The sequence below is a fragment of the Panulirus ornatus genome, chromosome 14 (genome assembly GCF_036320965.1).
Source record: "Panulirus ornatus isolate Po-2019 chromosome 14, ASM3632096v1, whole genome shotgun sequence".
Taxonomy (NCBI): Eukaryota; Metazoa; Arthropoda; class Malacostraca; order Decapoda; family Palinuridae; genus Panulirus; species Panulirus ornatus.
Window position 1 is genome coordinate 52,230,616 of NC_092237.1, and position 22,607 is coordinate 52,253,222.

Here is a 22,607-nt window from a genome sequence, read left to right on the forward strand (position 1 = left end):
AATAGAGTGAATTGGATCGATGTGGTATACCGGGGTTGACGTGCTGTCAGTGGATTGAATCAGGGCATGTGAAGCGTCTGGGGTAAACTATGGAAAGTTGTGTGGGGCCTGGATGTGGAAAGGGAGCTGTGGTTTCGGGCATTATTGCATGACAGCTAGAGACTGAGTGTGAACGAATGGGGCCTTTGTTGTCTTTTCTTAGCACTACCTCACACACATGAGGGAGGAGGGGGATGGTATTCCATGTGTGGCGAGGTGGCGATGGGAATGAATAAAGGCAGACAGTGTGAATTGTGCGCATGGGTATATATGTATGTGTCTGTGTGTGTATAGATATGTGTACATTGAGATGTATAGGTATGTATATTTGCGTGTGTGGACGTGTATGTATATACATGTGTATGGGGATGGGTTGGGCCATTTCTTTCGTCTATTTCCTTGCGCTACCTCGCAAACGCGGGAGACAGTGACAAAGCAAAATAAATAAATAAATATAATTAAGTTTATTGAAGTATTAAGTTATTTGAAAGTCCAGAGTGGTTGTATTGCTTATCACAGTATTGCTCAGTGCATGTACTAAATCGAAAATTGATTTAAACACTGATTTGATGAGAGTGAAGTTCAGAATGCTGCAATGTCTTTAGTGGAAAATCATCTAAGAAGAGTGTAATTGTATGAAGATATGTTCTACTTAATTAAAGAACTGTTCAAGGCCCATTGATTTGTTAGTAATATGGTATATGATATGTTTCTATAGTCTCTTAACTAGGAACACCAAGCACTTTGTATGACTCCAGCACCGTTCTGTGACCTCAGTACTCTCTGTGATTGACCTTTTTTTTTTTTATCCCACTACCCTCCTATGACTCTAAATTCTTCTTGAATTTTTTCACTGATCTTTCTTCATAATACCTTTCCATGGTTTTTGAATGTTTTTGTTGGCCTATATAAATTTATAAGATCAAAAGTTTAAAAGTATTTTTTGTAACTGAGGGACTTATTCATAAGCCAGTATTATATCTTGAAAATTTTTTGGTTTTCAGGATCTTTCCAGTTGGATCCTGACACAGGTATCCTTTACCCAGCTCGTCTTCTTCTGGCCACCCCCAGTAACTACAATCTCACTATATTAGCCCGGGACCTCAATGGCACAGGTAACCAAATCAGTTACTTCACTGATGTGTAATAGTATAACAGAAGAGGATTAAATCAACAGATTATTTGTGAAAATATCTAGACATTAAATTACCTGATGGTACCAATCTTCCAGTGTCAAGTAGACAATATGGTCTTTTTTTCAGTGTTTTATTTTCAACCTCATTTAGTGTGATAGTACGACAGCTCATTGCAAGTCATAGCTTTTCCTACCCTGTTCCTTGGTAAAAGTTCAGAAAATTTAAATGTATTTTTTATCTATACATACTACTTAGTGAAAAATGATTTCATACAACTTTTATCAATAGATATATCCCAGAAACATTCGCAGTTACCTGTCTTCTTGACAAATGTCCAAAACTCAGTATGTCTATAATGTAATGAAACCAGGAGCTTATTGCTAGTGAATTACCCTGAGCTAGAGTTTCCCAGTGGTCAAACCCTAAAGCTGTAGCAGCAAGAGTAGTGTTGCCAGATAGCAAGTGATGGGTTTGGAACATAGCTAATTAATCTATACCTGAAATTGTTGTTAAAATTTAATCTTAATAATCTCCCAGAGAGGCATAGAAACACCTTAAATGACTTTAATATAAGCAACATCATATATGGAAAGAAACAGCTAGCACTCCATTTCCCTAGGGACAAATAAGGGGAGCCAGCTGTTTCTATCCATATAAGATTATCTACTGATATCATTTAAGGTGTTTATAAGCTCCTCTAAGAGGCAGTAAAGCTTAAACTTTTTACAACCATTCAAAGACAGTGTAGATTTACATTTCTTTCTAACTGAAAAATGTCCAGAAGCCTCCTCAAGCTAAGGTTAGAAGAGCTTTAATAAGTCCTCAGCAGATTGTGAAAGTAGGAACTAAGGACATCTTAGTATCTATAGATAGTAAAAAGGGTAAATCTGTCTGAATGCTGTTGTGTGAGTTTTCACAAAGCCTGCTTGCAGAGTTTATTTGTTGTAACAAATCATCAGTTATTATACAAAATCAGAACAGCAGCTTGTTTTTCTTGAAGCTTAGGTCTAGCCAATGAGCTTTCAAGCTGTATGATTTTGTGGTATCTCAAAAATTTTTCACTCCTACAAGTTATATATCCATTTTGTATTATCTTTATCTAGCAGTGAGATTAAATGTCTGAAGTTTTGTTCCACTTCAGTGTTGTAATAAGTCAAAATGATCTCAGTTTGGATTTGGTACTGTACACTATAATTTACAAAATCTGAAATTTTTACCCTTTTCTTTATGTTACCAGGTGAATACAGTGACCAGGCGATGGTGGAGATCACAGTCCTGCCTCAGAACCAGCACAAACCAAAGTTCATCTCTCCTGCAGTGCCAAATGCTACTGTGCTTGTACAGGAGGTGAGTCAGTTACTGAGAAAGTAATGGCTGTAGCGGATTGATATATTGATATATTGATAGAGTTGATAGAGATGCTCTGTGGAAGGTATTAAGAATATATGATGTGGGAGGAAAGTTGTTAGAAGCAGTGAAAAGTTTTTATCGAGGATGTAAGGCATGTGTACGTGTAGGAAGAGAGGAAAGTGATTGGTTCTCAGTGAATGTAGGTTTGCGGCAGGGGTGTGTGATGTCTCCATGGTTGTTTAATTTGTTTATGGATGGGGTTGTTAAGGAGGTAAATGCAAGAGTTTTGGAAAGAGGGGCAAGTATGAAGTCTGTTGGGGATAAGAGAGCTTGGGAAGTGAGTCAGTTGTTGTTCGCTGATGATACAGCGCTGGTGGCTGATTCATGTGAGAAACTGCAGAAGCTGGTGACTGAGTTTGATAAAGTGTGTGGAAGAAGAAAGCTAAGAGTAAATGTGAATAAGAGCAAGGTTATTAGGTACAGTAGGGTTGAGGGTCAAGTCAATTGGGAGGTGAGTTTGAATGGAGAAAAACTGGAGGAAGTGAAGTGTTTTAGATATCTGGGAGTGGATCTGGCAGCGGATGGAACCATGGAAGCGGAAGTGGATCATAGGGTGGGGGAGGGGGCGAAAATTCTGGGGGCCTTGAAGAATGTGTGGAAGTCGAGAACATTATCTCGGAAAGCAAAAATGGGTATGTTTGAAGGAATAGTGGTTCCAACAATGTTGTATGGTTGCGAGGCGTGGGCTATGGATAGAGTTGTGCGCAGGGGGATGGATGTGCTGGAAATGAGATGTTTGAGGACAATGTGTGGTGTGAGGTGGTTTGATCGAGTGAGTAACGTAAGGGTAAGAGAGATGTGTGGAAATAAAAAGAGCGTGGTTGAGAGAGCAGAAGAGGGTGTTTTGAAGTGGTTTGGGCACATGGAGAGAATGAGTGAGGAAAGATTGACCAAGAGGATATATGTGTTGGAGGTGGAGGGAACGAGGAGAAGAGGGAGACCAAATTGGAGGTGGAAAGATGGAGTGAAAAAGATTTTGTGTGATCGGGGCCTGAACATGCAGGAGGGTGAAAGGAGGGCAAGGAATAAAGTGAATTGGAGCGATGTGGTATACCGGGGTTGACGTGCTGTCAGTGGATTGAATCAAGGCATGTGAAGCGTCTGGGGTAAACCATGGAAAGCTGTGTAGGTATGTATATTTGCGTGTGTGGACGTATGTATATACATGTGTATGGGGGGGTTGGGCCATTTCTTTCGTCTGTTTCCTTGCGCTACCTCGCAAACGCGGGAGACAGCGACAAAGTATAATAATAATAATAATAATATATATATATATTATCCCTGGGGATAGGGGATTAAGAATACTTCCCACGTATTCCCTGCGTGTCGTAGAAGGCGACTAAAAGGGTAGGGAGCGGGGGGATGGAAATCCTCCCCTCTCGTTTTTTTTTTTTTTAATTTTCCAAAAGAAGGAACAGAGAATTGGGCCAGGTGAGGGTATTCCCTCAAAGGCCCAGTCCTCTGTTCTTAATGCTACCTCGCTAACGCGGGAAATGGCGAATAGTTTAAAAGAAAAAAAGAAAATATATATATATATATATATATATATATATATATATATATATATATATATATATATATATATATATATATACATATATATATGGAAGTGGAAGTGAGTCACAGGGTGGGGGAGGGGCCAAACGTTCTGGGAGCGATGAAGAATGTGTGGAAGGAGAGAACGTTATCTCTGAGAGCAGAAATGGTCATGTTTGAAGGTATAGTGGTTCCAACAGTGTTATATGGTTGCGAGGTATGGGCTATAGATAGGGTTGTGCGGAGGAGGGTGGATGTGTTGGAAATGAAATGCTTGAGGACAATATGTGGTTTGAGGTGGTTTGATCGAGTAAGTAATGAAAGGGTAAGAGAGATGTGTGGTAATATAAAGAGTATGGTTGAGAGAGCAGAAGAGGGTGTATTGAAGTGGTTTGGTCATGTGGAGAGAATGAGTGAGGAAAGAGTGACAAAGAGGATATATGTGTCAGAGGTGGAGGGAATGAGGAGAAGTGGGAGACCAAATTGGAGGTGGAAGGATGGAGTGAAAAAGATTTTGAGCGATCGGGGCCTGAACATATAGGAGGGTGAAAGGCATGCAAGGAATAGAGTGAATTGGAACGATGTGGTATACTGGGGTCGATGTGCTGTCAATGGATTGAACCAGGGCATGTGAAGCGTCTGGGGTAAACCATGGAAAGTTTTATGGGGCCTAGATGTGGAATGGGAGCTGTGGTTTGGGGCCTTTATTGTCTTTTCTTAGCGCTACCTCACGCATGCACAGGGGGAGGGGGGGTGCCATTTCATGTGTGGCGGGGTCGCGATGGGAATGGATGAAGGCAGCAAGGGGACTAATGGGGAGGTGATAACAAGTAGTGGTGATATGAGAAAGAGATGGAGCGAGTATTTTGAAGGTTTGTTGAATGTGTTTGATGATAGAGTGGCAAATATAGGGTGTTTTGGTCGAGGTGGTGTGCAAGGTGAGAAGGTTAGGGAGAATGATTTGGTAAACAGAGAAGAGGTAGTAAAAGCTTTGCGGAAGATGAAAGCCAGCAAGGCAGCGGGTTTGGATGGTATTGCAGTGTAATTTATTAAAAAAGGGGGTGACTGTATTGTTGACTGATTGGTAAGGTTATTCAATGTATGTATGACTCATGGTGAGGTGCCTGAGGATTGGAGGAATGCTTGCATAGTGCCATTGTACAAAGGCAAAGGGGATAAAAGTGAGTACTCAGATTACAGAGGTATAAGTTTGTTGAGTATTCCTGGGAATTATATGGGAGGGTATTAATTGAGAGGGTGAAGGCATGTACAGAGCATCAGATTGGGGAAGAGCAATGTGGTTTCAGAAGTGGTAGATGATGTGTGGATCAGGTGTTTGCTTTGAAGAATGTATGTGAGAAATATTTAGAAAGCAAATGGGTTTGTATGTAGCATTTATGGATATGGAAAAGGCATATGATAGAGTTGATCGAGATGCTCTTTGGAAGGTATTAAGAATATATGGCGTGGGGGCAAGTTGTTAGAAGCAGTGAAAAGTTTTTATCGAGGATGTAAGGCTTGTGTACATGTAGGAAGAGAGGAAAGTGATTGGTTCTCAGTGAATGTTGGTTTGCGGCAGGGGTGTGTGATGTCTCCATGTTTGTTTAATTTGTTTATGGATGGGGTTGTTAGGGAGGTGAATGCAAGATTTTGGAAAGAGGGGCAAGTATGCAGTCTGTTGTGGATGAGAGAGCTTAGAAAGTCAATCAGTTGTTGTTCGTTTATGATACAGCGCTGTTGGCTGATTCGTGTGAGAAACTGCAGATGCTGGTGACTGAGTTTGGGAAAGTGTGTGAAAGAAGAAAGCTGAGAGTAAATTTGAATAAGAGCAAGGTTAATAGGTACAGTAGGGTTGAGGGACAAGTCACTCGGGAGGTAAGTTTGAATGGAGAAAAACTGGAGGAAGTGAAGTGTTTTAGATATTAGGGAGTGGATTTGGCAGCAGATGGAACCATGGAAGCGGAAGTGAGTCACAGGGTGGGGGAGGGGGCAAAAGTTCTGGGAGCATTGAAAAATGTGTGGAAGGCGAGAACATTATCTCGGAAAGCAGAAATGGATATGTTTGAAGGAATAGTGGTACCAACAATGTTATATGGTTGTGAGGCGTCGGCTATAGATAGAGTTATGCCGAGGAGGGTGGATGTATTGGAAATGAAATGTTTGAGGACAATATGTGGTGTGAGGTGGTTTAATCGAGTAAGTAATGAAAGGGTAAGAGAGATGTGTAGTAATAAAAAGAGTGTGGTTGAGAGAGCAGAAGAGGGTGTTTTAAAGTGGTTTTGTCACATGGATAGAATAAGTGAGGAAAGATTGACAAAGAGGATATATGTGTCAGAAGTGGAGGGAACGAGAAGTGGAAGACCAAATTGGAGGTGGAAGGATGGAGTGAAAAAGATTTTGAGTGATTGGGGCCTGAACATGCTGGAGGGTGAAAGGTGTGCAAGGAACAAAGTGAATTAAAACGATGTGGTACCAAGGGTCGATGTGCTCTCAATGGATTGAACCAGGGTATGTGAAGCATCTGGGGTAAACCATGGAAAGTTTTGTGGGGCCTGGATGTGGAAAGGGAGCTGTGGTTTCGGTGCATTATACATGATATCTAGAGACTGAGTGTGAACGAATGTGGCCTTTGTTGTCTTTTCCTAGTGCTACCTCGCGCTCATACTGGGGGAGGGGGGTGTCATTTCATGTGTGGCGGGGTTGCGACAGGAATGAATAAAGGCAGCAAGTATGAATTATGTACATGTGTATATATGTATATGTCTGTATATATATATATATATATATATATATATATATATATATATATATATATATGGGCCATTTCTTTTGTCTGTTTCCTTGCGCTACCTCGCAAACGCGGGAGACAGCGACAAAGTATAATGAATATAAAAAAAATAAATATATATATATATATATATATATATATATATATATATATATATATATATATATATATATATATATATATATGTATATATATATATATATATATATATATATATATATATATATATATATATATTTTTTTTTTTTTTATACTTTGTCGCTGTCTCCCGCGTTTGCGAGGTAGCGCAAGGAAACAGACGAAAGAAATGGCCCAACCCCCCCATACGCATGTATATACATACGTCCACACACGCAAATATACATACCTACACAGCTTTCCATGGTTTACCCCAGACGCTTCACATGCCTTGATTCAATCCACTGACAGCACGTCAACCCCGGTATACCACATCGTTCCAATTCACTCTATTCCTTGCCCTCCTTTCACCCTCCTGCATGTTCAGGCCCCGATCACACAAAATCTTTTTCACTCCATCTTTCCACCTCCAATTTGGTCTCCCTCTTCTCCTTGCTCCCTCCACCTCCGACACATATATCCTCTTGGTCAATCTTTCCTCACTCATCCTCTCCATGTGCCCAAACCACTTCAAAACACCCTCTTCTGCTCTCTCAACCACGCTCTTTTTATTTCCACACATCTCTCTTACCCTTACGTTACTCACTCGATCAAACCACCTCACACCACACATTGTCCTCAAACATCTCATTTCCAGCACATCCATCCTCCTGCGCACAACTCTATCCATAGCCCACGCCTCGCAACCATACAACATTGTTGGAACCACTATTCCTTCAAACATACCCATTTTTGCTTTCCGAGATAATGTTCTCGACTTCCACACATTCTTCAAGGCCCCCAGAATTTTCACCCCCTCCCCCACCCTATGATCCACTTCCGCTTCCATGGTTCCATCCGCTGCCAGATCCACTCCCAGATATCTAAAACACTTCACTTCCTCCAGTTTTTCTCCATTCAAACTCACCTCCCAATTGACTTGACCCTCAACCCTACTGTACCTAATAACCTTGCTCTTATTCACATTTACTCTTAACTTTCTTCTTCCACACACTTTACCAAACTCAGTCACCAGCTTCTGCAGTTTCTCACATGAATCAGCCACCAGCGCTGTATCATCAGCGAACAACAACTGACTCACTTCCCAAGCTCTCTCATCCCCAACAGACTTCATACTTGCCCCTCTTTCCAAAACTCTTGCATTTACCTCCCTAACAACCCCATCCATAAACAATATATATATATTTATATATATATATATATATATATATATATATATATATATATATATATATATATATATATATATATATATATATATATATATATGTGGAAAGGGAGCTGTGGTTTCAATGCATTATACGTGACAGCTAGAGACTGAATGTGAACAAATGTGGCCTTTGTTGTCTTTTCCTAGCGCTCCCTCGCACTTGCAGGGGGAGGGGGTTGTTATTTCATGTGTGGCGGGGTGGCGATGGGAATGGATAAAGGTAGACAGTATGAATTATGTACATGTGTATATATGTATATGTCTGTGTGTGTATATATATGTATCCGTTGAGATGTATAGGTATGTATATTTGCGTGTGTGGACGTGTATGTATATATATGCGTATATGGGTGGGTTGGGCCATTCTTTTGTCTGTTTCCTTGCACTACCTCACTAACGAAGGAGATAGCAAAAAAGCAAAAAAAAAAATGTCTGTGTATGTATATATGTATGCGTTGAAATGTATAGGTATGTATATGTGCATGTGTGGACGTGTATGTATATACATGTGTATGTGGATGGGTTGGACCATTCTTTCGTCTGTTTCCTTGTGCTACCTCGCTAACGCAGGAGACAGCGACAAAGTATTATAATAAATGAATAAATGAAATAAATATATATATGCTGTTTGAATAGATATATTGATTATATTGGCCAATTTTTACAGCCTAGATGGAACAGACAGCTCACAGCCTGTCATCTTTCAGATGGTCCAATGTAGGTTGTTCTATGAATTGGTGTCTGACATAAGATAGGTTTTACATTCTTTTATATTTACTTACAGAACTATAGTTCAGCAGTGCAGGAGGTAATGACAGTTGAGGCTGAGGATAAAGACTCTGGAGCTAATGGTGAGGTACGTTACCACCTTCGTGTGGGAGAAGACAACAGCCAGGACACACCAGAATTTCACTTAGACCCCATTACAGGTGTTCTGACAACTAAGCTCATACTTGACAGGGAAGAACGACATAAGTATGAGGTGAGGAAGCCAAATGGTACTGTAACTTTCTTGAGGTTTGTTGGTTTGGATATAATTTGAAATCATAAGATATGTATGATAACTGTATGGTATGAGTACTTTGGGAAACAAAACATTGCACAAGTAAGCTATATCTTATAATTCATCAGCCTTTCCAAAAGTGCACTCTCCTAATCCTCTTCTTATCCGACTATATTTTACACCCATACCTATTCTGAAACAGTCTCCAAGTTGAATTTCTATGGCAGAAGGATACACATTATAAATATTCTTGTGGATCATCTTTACCCTTACTCATTTGGTTTGCCAAGCTATATAATGCGTACAGTTCACTAAAGTATGATTTCCACTTCTTGAGTCAACTTGATTTTCTTGTACAACAGCTGGTACTGGTGGCCAAGGATCAGGGCTCACCTACATTCTATGAAACCCTGCGTTTCTTGACGGTACTTGTGGAGGATATGAATGACAATCGTCCAGAGTTTCCCAAGAGTAGTATGCCACAAGCTTACCGGTTCAGTGTTAGTGAGAACACTGCTAAACACACACTTGTTGGTATGTTTTCATGAAAGTACTGTATTTAAGAATATCTTTTGGTATTTAGGAAATATAGCCAGACACATTATCGATCTAAATGGTTTTGTTTATAAGTAATAAAATGAATGAATAATGCTGTGGTAATTACGTAATGGATTACAAAATGGATTTTATTTATAGTACCAGGAAAGGTTTTCATTCTTTAATGTTTTGTTGAGATAATATGCCAGTGTTTTCAAGTAATCAAAATCATATTACTGAAGCTCTTAGACAAGTATACAGAAAAAATATTCCTTAACCATGTAGACAGTTATAACCAATTAGTGTTCATGTATCATAGACTTTTCAGAAGTTATTTGGAATAAATTGTTTGTGATATATGTCACTGGGAATGTTTTGTTTAGTTGACATTTACTGTTCTTATAAACCAGGTGAACTTCGTGCAGAAGACCCTGATGCTGGTATCAATGCTAAGGTTTTCTATTACTTGGTATCTGGCAATACCCATGAGAGCTTCTACCTGGACAAACTGCTTGGCAAAGTGTACACTAATGCTGTTCTTGACCGTGAGCAGAGGTCCTCTTACACACTGGTGGTCAAGGCCACCAATGACCCGAATTTCATTCTGGATCCAGAGCAAGAAGTTGTGTATGACAAGGATGATCCAACATTAGCCATCATCACTATTAACATTGAAGATGAGAATGACACACCTCCACGATTCATCCATGAAGTGTACTATGCAGGTGAGTTACAGTTGAAACTTTTAAGCTCATTTGAAACTGCAGGCCATTCATTTTCTCAGTAGGTACAAAGCAATGCATAGATAATTCTACACAGAGGTCCATATTTGCTTTCTATATTACAGGTGTATCTTATGAGGCAGAAGTAGATCGCTTTGTAAGGATGGTGAGTGCTGTTGATGGGGATGCTGGTCTCAATGGTACTCTGACTTACTCCATCAAAGCATCAAATATTTTCAGGCCAGGTAAGCATATGATTGATGCATTCATAACATGCTCAGTACCCTCTGATGCTTCACTCCCCATTACCCTGCAAAAGTAACTGTACTGTCCAACATAACACAGTCATAACTGCAACACAATCATTCCCAGGTAGACTTCTTTATAAAATATATCAAAGCAGATGAAATTACGTGAACATCTTTCCCCAATGGGAGTAAGTGGAGAAGCACATGCCAGGTGCCACTTTGTGCAATACCTTATATAAAAGACTTAAAGGATGTCTTTCTCTGAAGGTGAAATCACACTTTTTTATTTAACGTAACTTTTCTGTACATGGGGCACGACATGTTTCATGGAGAGAGTCCACTCTCATCAGGTGCCAGTACTTAACAAAGTTATTCAAATCCCATCACAATGGAGTGCCACCGTCTAGTATCTACTATTACAGGCCACATACTGTCTGGATTGACCGGCCATAACCATTAAAAGGGAGAGTGATTAAGGGGGATCCCGTGGTGGGGGTTGACAACTTTTTTATGTTTTCATGTTTTGTCAATTCTCTCATAATGGTTTGGTTAATGATAGGATGGGCTTTAAAGTTGCCTATGGAGAAATTAAGTCCTTAGTATTAGCAATTAAGACAGATTCAATGATGTTGCATGTGGCATAATCAGCAGGAGGGTATAGAATAATGGGATTTTCAGGATCTATGGGGTGGTCATTATCATGACAAAGTTTAGCGATCACATTTTTGTGGTCATCCCTGCATTTGCCTGGTGATGCCAATTATACCTCTCCATTACAGTTTTTCTGGGCTGGCCTATATATATATATATATCTTTACAAGCCTTGCATTTAACAATGTAAACAGTCCCAATTGTTGTATGATTTGGCCTACTATTTGTTAAGGTCTTACTGATAGTGTTATTGCACTGGAAAGCATCTTTATGAGAACTGTTTTTTAAGAATGTGTCTTAGATTAGCTAGGTTGGGAGAAAAGGACAACACTAAGCATTCAGACTTATCCTCGTTTGTCACATTTTTGTTACAAGAAGCATAAAATGTCATCCTAGCTTTCCAGACAGCTTTGTTCACAAACCACTTGGGATGATATAACTGCCTAAAGATACATCTTATACGACTACTTTCATCTACCAGGCCTATGGGATCGCACACAGGGGGGGTAGCAATGCTGTTTCCTGAGTGATGGGGTAGAGCCAGGAATGGATGAAGGCAAGCAAGTAGGAATATTTACATGTGTGTATATGTATATGTCTGTGTATGTGTATGTATATGTGTATATGCTGATATGTATATCAAATGAGAATTTCCCTCAAAGGCTCAGTCCTCTGTTCTTAATGCTACCTCACTAATGTGGGAAATGGTGAATAGTATGAAAAAAAAGGGGTGACTGTATTATTGACTGGTTGGTAAGGTTATTTAATGTATGTATGACTCATGGTGAGGTGCCTGAGGATTGGCGGAATGCGTGCATAGTGCCATTGTACAAAGGCAAAGGTGATAAGAGTGAGTGCTCAAATTACAGAGGTATAAGTTTGTTGAGTATTCCTGGTAAATTATATGGGAGGGTATTGATTGAGAGGGTGAAGGCATGTACAAAGCATCAGATTGGGGAAGAGCAGTGTGGTTTCAGAAGTGGTAGAGGATGTGTGGATCAGGTGTTTGCTTTGAAGGATGTATGTGAGAAATACTTAGAAAAGCAAATGGATTTGTATGTAGCATTTATGGATCTGGAGAAGGCATATGATAGAGTTGATAGAGATGCTCTGTGGAAGGTATTAAGAATATATGGTGTGGGAGGCAAGTTGTTAGAAGCAGTGAAAAGTTTTTATCGAGGATGTAAGGCATGTGTAGGTTAGGAAGAGAGGAAAGTGATTGGTTCTCAGTGAATGTAGGTTTGCGGCAGGGGTGTGTGATGTCTCCATGGTTGTTTAATTTGTTTATGGATGGGGTTGTTAGGGAGGTGAATGCAAGAGTTTTGGAAAGAGGGGCAAGTATAACGTCTGTTGGGGATGAGAATGCTTGGGAAGTGAGTCAGTTGTTGTTTGCTGATGATAGAGCGCTGGTGGCTGATTCATGTGAGAAACTGCAGAAGCTGGTGACTGAGTTTGGTAAAGTGTGTGAAAGAAGAAAGTTAAGAGTAAATGTGAATAAGAGCAAGGTTATTAGGTACAGTAGGGTTGAGGGTCAAGTCAATTGGGAGGAAAGTTTGAATGGAGAAAAACTGGAGGAAGTAAAGTGTTTTAGATATCTGGGAGTGGATCTGGCAGCAGATGGAACCATGGAAGTGGAAGTGGATCATAGGGTGGGGGAGGGGGCGAAAATTCTGGGAGCCTTGAAGAATGTGTGGAAGTCGAGAACATTATCTCGGAAAGCAAAAATGGGTATGTTTGAAGGAATAGTGGTTCCAACAATGTTGTATGGTTGCGAGGTGTGGGCTATGGATAGAGTTGTGCGCAGGAGGATGGATGTGCTGGAAATGAGATGTTTGAGGACAATGTGTGGTGTGAGGTGGTTTGATCGAGTAAGTAACGTAAGGGTAAGAGAGATGTGTGGAAATAAAAAGAGCGTGGTTGAGAGAGCAGAAGAGGGTGTTTTGAAATGGTTTGGGCACATGGAGAGAATGAGTGAGGAAAGATTGACCAAGAGGATATATGTGTCGGACCAAGAGGTATATGTGTGTGTGTGTATATGTGCGTGTGTATGTGTATGTATATATATATATGTATATATATATATATATTTATCCCTGGGGATAGGGGAGAAAGAATACTTCCCACGTATTCCCTGCATGTCGTAGAAGGCGACTAAAAGGGGAGGGAGCGGGTGGCTGGAAATCCTCCCCTTTCTTGTTTTTTTTTTTTAATTTTCCAAAAGAAGGAACAGAGAAGGGGGTCAGGTGAGGATATTCCCTCTAAGGCCCAGTTCTCTGTTCTTAACGCTACCTCGCTAACACGGGAAATGGCAAATAGTATAAAAAGAAAAAAAAAAGAATATATATATTATCCCTGGGGATAGGGGTGAAAGAATACTTCCCACGCATTCCTCGCATGTCGTAGAAGGCGACTAGAGGGGATGGGAGCGGGGGGCCAGAAATCCTCCCCTCCTTGTATTTTTTAACTTTCTAAAATGGGAAACAGACGAAGGAGTCATGCGGGGAGTGCTCATCCTCCTCGAAGGCTCAGACTGGGGTGTCTAAATGTGTGTGGATGTAACCAAGATGTGAAAAAAGGAGAGATAGGTAGTATGTTTGAGGAAAGGAACCTGGATGTTTTGGCTCTGAGTGAAACGAAGCTCAAGGGTAAAGGGGAAGAGTGGTTTGGGAATGTCTTGGGAGTAAAGTCAGGGGTTAGTGAGAGGACAAGAGCAAGGGAAGGAGTAGCAGTACTCCTGAAACAGGAGTTGTGGGAGTATGTGATAGAATGTAAGAAAGTAAATTCTCGATTAATATGGGTAAAACTGAAAGTTGATGGAGAGAGATGGGTGATTATTGGTGCATATGCACCTGGGCATGAGAAGAAAGATCATGAGAGGCAAGTGTTTTGGGAGCAGCTGAATGAGTGTGTTAGTGGTTTTGATGCACGAGACTGGGTTATAGTGATGGGTGATTTGAATGCAAAGGTGAGTAATGTGGCAGTTGAGGGAATAATTGGTATACATGGGGTGTTCAGTGTTGTAAATGGAAATGGTGAAGAGCTTGTATATTTATGTGCTGAAAAAGGACTGGTGATTGGGAATACCTGGTTTAAAAAGCGAGATATACATAAGTATACGTATGTAAGTAGGAGAGATGGCCAGAGAGCATTATTGGATTACATGTTAAATGACAGGCACGCGAAAGAGAGACTTTTGGATGTTAATGTGCTGAGAGGTGCAACTGGAGGGATGTCTGATCATATATATATATATATATATATATATATATATATATATATATATATATATATATATATATATTTTTTTTTTTTTTTTTTGCTTTGTCGGTCTCCCGCATTTGCGAGGTAGCGCAAGGAAACAGACGAAAGAAATGGCCCAACCCACCCCCATACACATGCCTTGATTCAATCCACTGACAGCACGTCAACCCCGGTATACCACATCGCTCCAGTTCACTCTATTCTTTGCCCTCCTTTCCCCCTCCTGCATGTTCAGGCTCCGATCACACAAAATCTTTTTCACTCCATCTTTCCACCTCCAATTTGGTCTCCCTCTTCTCCTCGTTCCCTCCACCTCCGACACATATATCCTCTTGGTCAATCTTTCCTCACTTCACGTTCCTCGATCAAACCACCTCACACCACACATTGTCCTCAAACATCTCATTTCCAGCACATCCATCCTCCTGCGCACAACTCTATCCATAGTCTACGCCTCGCAACCATACAACATTGTTGGAACCACTATTCCTTCAAACATACCCATTTTTGCTTTCCGAGATAATGTTCTCGACTTCCACACATTCTTCAAGGCTCCCAGAATTTTCGCCCCCTCCCCCACCCTATGATCCACTTCCGCTTCCATGGTTCCATCCGCTGCCAGATCCACTCCCAGATATCTAAAACACTTCACTTCCTCCAGTTTTTCTCCATTCAAACTCACCTCCCAATTGAATTGACCCTCAACCCTACTGTACCTAATAACCTTGCTCTTATTCACATTTACTCTTAACTTTCTTCTTTCACACACTTTACCAAACTCAATCACCAGCTTCTGCAGTTTCTCACATGAATCAGCCACCAGCGCTGTATCATCAGCGAACAACAACTGACTCACTTCCCAAGCTCTCTCATCCCCAACAGACTTCATACTTGCCCCTCTTTCAAAACTCTTGCATTCACCTCCCTAACAACCCCATCCATAAACAAATTAAACAACCATGGAGACATCACACACCCCTGCCGCAAACCTACATTCACTGAGAACCAATCACTTTCCTCTCTTCCTACACGTACACATGCCTTACATCCTCGATAAAAACTTTTCACTGCTTCTAACAACTTGCCTCCCACACCATATATTCTTAATACCTTCCACAGAGCATCTCTATCAACTCTATCATATGCCTTCTCCAGATCCATAAATGCTACATACAAATCCATTTGCTTTTCTAAGTATTTCTCACATACATTCTTCAAAGCAAACACCTGATCCACACATCCTCTACCACTTCTGAAACCACACTGCTCTTCCCCAATCTGATGCTCTGTACATGCCTTCACCCTCTCAATCAATACCCTCCCATATAATTTGCCAGGAATACTCAACAAACTTATACCTCTGTAATTTGAGCACTCACTCTTATCCCCTTTGCCTTTGTACAATGGCACTATGCAAGCATTCCGCCAATCCTCAGGCACCTCACCATGAGTCATACATACATTAAATAACCTTACCAACCAGTCAACAATACAGTCACCCCCTTTTTTAATAAATTACACTGCAATACCATCCAAACCTGCTGCCTTGCCGGCTTTCATCTTCCGCAAAGCTTTTACTACCTCTTCTCTGTTTACCAACTCATTTTCCCTAACCCTCGCACTTTGCACACCACCTCGACCAAAACACCCTATATCTGCCGCTCTATCATCAAACACATTCAACAAACCTTCAAAATACTCACTCCATCTCCTTCTCACATCACCACTACTTGTTATCACCTCCCCATTTGCGCCCTTCACTGAAGTTCCCATTTGCTCCCTTGTCTTACGCACTTTATTTACCTCCTTCCAGAACATCTTTTTATTCTCCCTAAAATCTAATGATACTATTTATTAGCGCTAGGAAAAGACAACATAGAGTGTGAACGAATGGGGCCTTTGTTGTCTTTTCCTAGCACTACCTCACACACATGAGGGGGGAGGGGGTTGTTATTTCATGTGTAGCGAGGTGGCGATGGAAATGAATAAAGGCAGACAGTATGAATTATGTACATGTGTATATATGTATATGTCTGTGTGTGTATATATATATGTGTACGTTGAGATGTATAGGTATGTATATTTGCGTGTGTGGACGTGTATGTATATACATGTGTATGTGGGTGGGTTGGGCCATGATAAGTTCCTAAATGCACTTTCGTGTAATAATCACATCATCAGGGGAGATACAAGAAATAAATATGTCAGTTGATATACAATGAAGAGACGTAGCTAGGACGCCATTTTGTACATACATACATATACATATCAACATATGCTCATAGACATATACATATATACATATGTGCATATTCATACTTGCTTGCCTTCATCCATTCCCGGCGCCACCCCCACCCCACAAGAAACAGCATCGCCACCCCTGTCATCTAAGTGGTACTGTTGTTTATTCATCAATATGTCCTCTGTGAAAAGTATTCTGTAACAGTTTTTAATGATTCAGGGGATTCAAAGGCCATTGGGTCGATTGTCACGTCTCCATTCAACATATCTCAAGATGGCAAGCTCACCACGGCCTCTCTCATGTCAGAGTACCGTCGCCATCGCTTCCTCATTGAGCTACAAGCCAAGGAGGAGGCATCACCATACCGAATTGCAAGTTGCAATGTCAATGTGAGTAGTTCACAGGATCCTTTCTAGTTATTTTCTATATTTATGATTTATCACATTTCATATGCTTTATTTATAAAATCATCATAACAGTTGGACATTGTATCTTATGTCCAATGTACTGGTTCTCCTGCATATTATTTTTCCGTGCTTTCTCTTCCTTTATGTATTATGTAATTTACTGACTGATACTTACTTGATAACAGTTTGTATTTGTAATCAATATCCAGATTTTAAATATAGCAAACTTCAGTTTTGTTTCATGTTCTTGTTTCTCCTTTATTCCATTTCCATTATGTATAGCAAACTTATATATTAAGAATACATCCACGTCTGCCATATAGTTTAGGATAGGGGAGCAAGAATACTTCCCACGTATTCCCTGCGTGTCGTAGAAGGCGACTAAAAGGGGAGGGAGCGGGGGGCTGGAAATCCTCCCCTCTCGTTTTTTTTTAAATTTTCCAAAAGAAGGAACAGAGAATTGGGCCAGGTGAGGGTAGTCCCTCAAAGGCTCAGTCCTCTGTTCTTAACGCTACCTCGCTAATGCGGGAAATGGCGAATAGTTTGAAAGAAAAGAAGAAATTTTTTTATCATTTTCAAAATTTTTGTTTTACAAATTTCAAGCTTTGCTTAAAGTAAAATACAAATTGAATATCATTATGTGATATAATTCATACATTTTGATATATTGTAATAACTGTACTTGAAAGTTTACACAAATGCAATACTGTAGTATTTCTTTCTTTAAAAGATAGAAATAATTTATTTCTTCCCTAGGTATGGGTTTGGGAAAGAGAAGATCTTGTGAGAGTTACATTGGCTCAGCCACCTGAAGTTGTTGTTCGTCATCAAGAGGACATTGCTGGTGTTCTTTCACAGGTAGGTGGGCTGTTAGACACAACTCATGAGTTTCATTTTTCTTGTATATATTTACTAGTGTAAAATTGATCAATTGCTTTGCAGACTTCCCTATCATGAATATACATCACACATAAATGAAATATAAAGATGATGGTCTTATTAAGTCTTCTTCAGAGAACGAGTTAGAATTTTCTTCTGGCAAATATAAAAGAGCTAAAAATTTTACTAAATTCAGGTTGCTGAAGGCACAGCAGTGGTGGATGAAATTAGATACCATGTGAATCCTGACAACACCGTCAATCGTGAGAGGTGAGAAATTCTATGTAAATCAAGCTAAGATACTCATAATAAAGCTTGCTTTCTATAATAGATATGTAACCAAAGAATATGTAAAGATAATAAAGCTGGTGAATTCTTGTATAATTGGTAGGACTGACATGTTGGTCCATGTAGTAAACCGCAGCGAGCAGGTGATGCCCATACCTGTGGTACTAAAGCGACTGGATCAGGGATATGCTACACTTACCAATAATTCTCAGACATTCTCTATAGAGAATGTTTTTGTAAGTTGACTGTTTGAAAGTTCTCATGTTTAAAAACCTAGAATACAGGCATAGTACTGAAATTTTAACAATTTAATCAAAAAATATTTTAATATATAATTCTTTTTTCAACATATCATAACAGTAATGCAACATATTCTCTTATAGCCAGCATCTGTTGAAGCACAAAAGGAGGAGGTAGATGCACGCTTGGCGGGCCTTATCGCTCTTATGATTGTACTCTTTATTGGCTTCATCTCTTTCATCGTTGTTTGCTGCTGCCTCAGATACTGGTGAGATGCCCTGTTACATTTATCCACCTAATGTACAGTGAATTACTAGAAGCAGTGTAGTCTGAGGAGACTTTTAAAGTGTTGGCAGCGATGTAAACCTGAGTGTTTCTCAAAAAGATACCAATAAGAAAAAGTTGGTGTATTTATAATCCTACTGACCATGTCTTCTTTGTTTGTGATCTTTCCGTTTAGAAGTTGTACACTGAGTAACATATATATAATTATCCATTTACAATAAGTCTCAAACCTATCTGTCTATATATATATCTCTGACACCTGTCTGAAAACTTTTATTGTTTTCCCTAATCTACTGTAATGTCTTTTGTAGGGTGATGATACCATCTAGCAGATCCAGTGAACATCTTATCAAGCGTAACATTGATGAAGATCTAGGCTTGAATACAACTGAGAACCCACTTTGGGTAGATCAGTAAGTATTGCATAACTTTGCAAGTGAGCCTTACTAATATGTTACAATTAAAAGTAAAAACATCAAAATTTGACTACTGAAGAGAATATCCAGCCATACTATTTACAGACAAAGTCCTTTGGAGTTGGTCATTAAGTGGATACTTAGTACAAACTACTACATAATGCACACACACACACACATACTCGCTCACACATGATGCAAAAGTCATGAGGAAAGTGAAAAGTGAGAAGAACTGCTTCAACTTACAGTGGGACCTACACAGACTCCTGATATCAGGATAGCTTTCAAGTATATGGATAAGGAAATATTTAGCATGCTGTCCCAATCCTTCATAATACCAAAACTAGAAAATGCTCCTCAAGTTTGGTAACTACACCTAAAGAATCACAAAAATCTAATGAAGGTCCAGAAGAGCTCAACAAAGATAATACCAGAATTACAAGAGGTGAGTTACAGGGAAGGGCCAGAGGCTTTAAATGTGCACATCTTGGAAGTAAGAAGAGTTAGGGGTGATCTGATAATTACTTAAAAACATGATATTAAGGATAAAACTTCTTGAAAAGATGTAAAGAAGTACTTTAATAGTATAACGATGGTGAATCAATGTAATAATATGATGGATGACTTGGTTAATGCAAACAGCATTCTTAAAGAAGCTGTTAAAAATGTTCAAGAGATGCAGCCCCAAGTGTGTAAAACTCCCTATGCAGTACAAATAGGTAATTATACACACTCACATATGCCAAAACACTAAGAGAGTGAAAAAGAGTAAATGTAACACCCATCTTTAATAATGATAGAGACTGGTGAAATGCACTGACCTACAGACCAGTCTCCTTGACGAAAGTGTTCTGTAAGGTTCTGGAAAAGATAATTAGAAAGCAAATTGATAACCTTTTACAGGAATGAGTGGATTTTGGTTAAAAGTTCTTTGAAATTGATAAGGAAGAAGAAGGAATGTGGGTACTTTCATCTGCAATTAGAGAACAAAGGGTGAAAAAGGAGGGGTGATTTAATATAAGTTGTCAAAATGTGAAGAACTTAGGGAAGATACATATGGAACTATAGTGAGCCAGCTCTTGAAAGGTAAAAAAAAACAAAATATGGCTATAACAGGATAAGAAAGGAGATAAGAATATTATGCATGAGACAAGGGACAATCTGAAGCTTTCAAAAAAAAATCATCAGATTTTCAGCTTTAAGATCACTTAATAAGAAGCTGTAAAGATTAATGAGAAATAGAATGAAAAATTCAAATGTGTTTTCACAGTGGACTAAAATATAGCATCAATTAGATGGATTGCAAAGGTGCCAGAGATAACTGAATACAGAATACAAAATACTGAAGGGTCCTAACCCATGTAAGGCTCATGGTCCTCATGCAATATTTCCATTTGTGCTGAGATACCTTCGAGAAACCACTTTTAAGTTTTTAAGCCAAGTTGATGAATGTACATAGCAAACAGTTGTTCTTACGATACATGGATATACACATGTATGAAACTTGTTAGAATAGATGGAAAGAAGTTCTTGTATAAGAATAGTGGATGAATACAATAAACTGAAAGGTGATTTTGTAAATGTGGACAGCATACATGAGTTTACATGAATTTAAAAAAGTTGTTTGACAGTAGAGAAATTTTAGAGATGAGACCTCACCAATTTAGTACAAATCGGTAACTACACACATGCACAGGTAGTAGGTGGCAGGCAATCATTGACCTGTGAGTTATTACCATACAGATATCAGAAAGGTTAGTAACAAGATGAGGCATACATTGGCTGTCAAAGTCCCCTTCCTGGCCCAAGATACTGTCTTTTCTTTTTGTGTCATATGAATATGTGTTTCTGGTATTCACTCCAAAGCCACACTCTCTCCATTTGCACACTAGGCAACATGTAATTACATGACTTTTTTTTTTCAACTTAAATTTCCTGAGGGGAGTGCTATGCACATACTTCGTTTTTTGGCACAATCTCATCTTAAAGAAAGGCTCATCTTAGGTAAAGAAAGGTTAAGAGATGGGATACCATGAATCTTAGAACTTATCTTCCCATACTGCACAAGTAAGTAAGAACAAATAGGAAATTACATACATTTGACTGATATTTACACATGTGCATTGTTCATTACTCTGATACATTTTTCCATGTAAATCCTTATGAGGACTGGCATTCTAGATTTCAGGTTACCAAACTGACATCAGTTACTCATATTATCAAGTAAGAGATGACAGAATGTATATACACATTATATTACTTTGCTTATAGTTTCAAACTCCTCTCTGTTTTTGCAAAGAACTTTCCAGAATGTATTATACCTACACCACTATAATACGTCAGTGAAATTCACGATGCTGTTGCATTTGTTTGATACAAACTTCTTTTTTTCCTGTCTCACAAATATGTTATGGCTTCTATTAACTTTGTAAAGAGCATACAGAAAAATACCCAAGTATATGATTACACTGAACTTGTTATTCCTTTATTTGTCACCTTGTGATTGAATAATTAATAGACTTTAGTTATATTTTCTTTAACAAATCATTAAAATTCTACAATTCCTTAGGAAGCTCAAGATGTATGAGGAACAAGAACTCACTATGCAAGTAATGAGTGAGTTTGATACAACACAAGTAAATGTTCCTCCCAGTGCTGCCCAGGGTCCAAGTGTGACTGTAGATGCAGAGTGGAGTCCTGAGCGTAGATCAAGCATTGACTTATCTCAGGTAAGGATTGTTGTACTTTAATGCAAAAAGTGGCTTTTTACCTGGTGTTAAGTATACAAAAACTGGAACAATATTCTATGGATTGATGTACATTATAGGAAAATAGATCAGTGACCCTCACTTTTGTGAAGAGAAAGAATGTAAACTGCAAGTGATTTGACCTTCAGAGGAACCATAATTTTCTTTTATCACTGTAGGTCATAACACTGATGATATCTAGGTAAAACATTCAAACAACAGTACTTTATATTCAAAACTCATTTTCCATATAAACCTTTGTGCCGCTTACCCATTCTGTGATATTCAAGGGAAAGGAGAACATACACATATCCACAAAAATTAATAATGTAGGAATGTTTCCTGCTAGGGCAAAATCTGATGTCATTTTATACACACTTCACTACTGACTGTTCGTATTCTTTCTGTATGAATTATCCCAAAT

The 22,607-nt window shown here is 39.2% G+C and overlaps 1 protein-coding gene across 1 annotated transcript in view; it reads left to right on the forward strand.

Moving 5' to 3' along the window:
- Cad87A (cadherin 87A) overlaps nt 1-22,607 on the forward strand; it is a 119,508-nt gene that overhangs the window by 93,498 nt on the left and 3,403 nt on the right. The window contains exons 25-37 of the mRNA XM_071669899.1: nt 1,044-1,154; nt 2,413-2,522; nt 9,042-9,239; nt 9,623-9,794; nt 10,208-10,522; nt 10,645-10,764; nt 17,141-17,310; nt 18,085-18,186; nt 18,404-18,477; nt 18,599-18,731; nt 18,879-19,003; nt 19,332-19,433; nt 22,006-22,165. Coding sequence (XP_071526000.1) covers nt 1,044-1,154; nt 2,413-2,522; nt 9,042-9,239; nt 9,623-9,794; nt 10,208-10,522; nt 10,645-10,764; nt 17,141-17,310; nt 18,085-18,186; nt 18,404-18,477; nt 18,599-18,731; nt 18,879-19,003; nt 19,332-19,433; nt 22,006-22,165 — 1,892 coding nt within the window. The remainder of the gene's footprint in view (nt 1-1,043; nt 1,155-2,412; nt 2,523-9,041; nt 9,240-9,622; nt 9,795-10,207; nt 10,523-10,644; nt 10,765-17,140; nt 17,311-18,084; nt 18,187-18,403; nt 18,478-18,598; nt 18,732-18,878; nt 19,004-19,331; nt 19,434-22,005; nt 22,166-22,607) is intronic.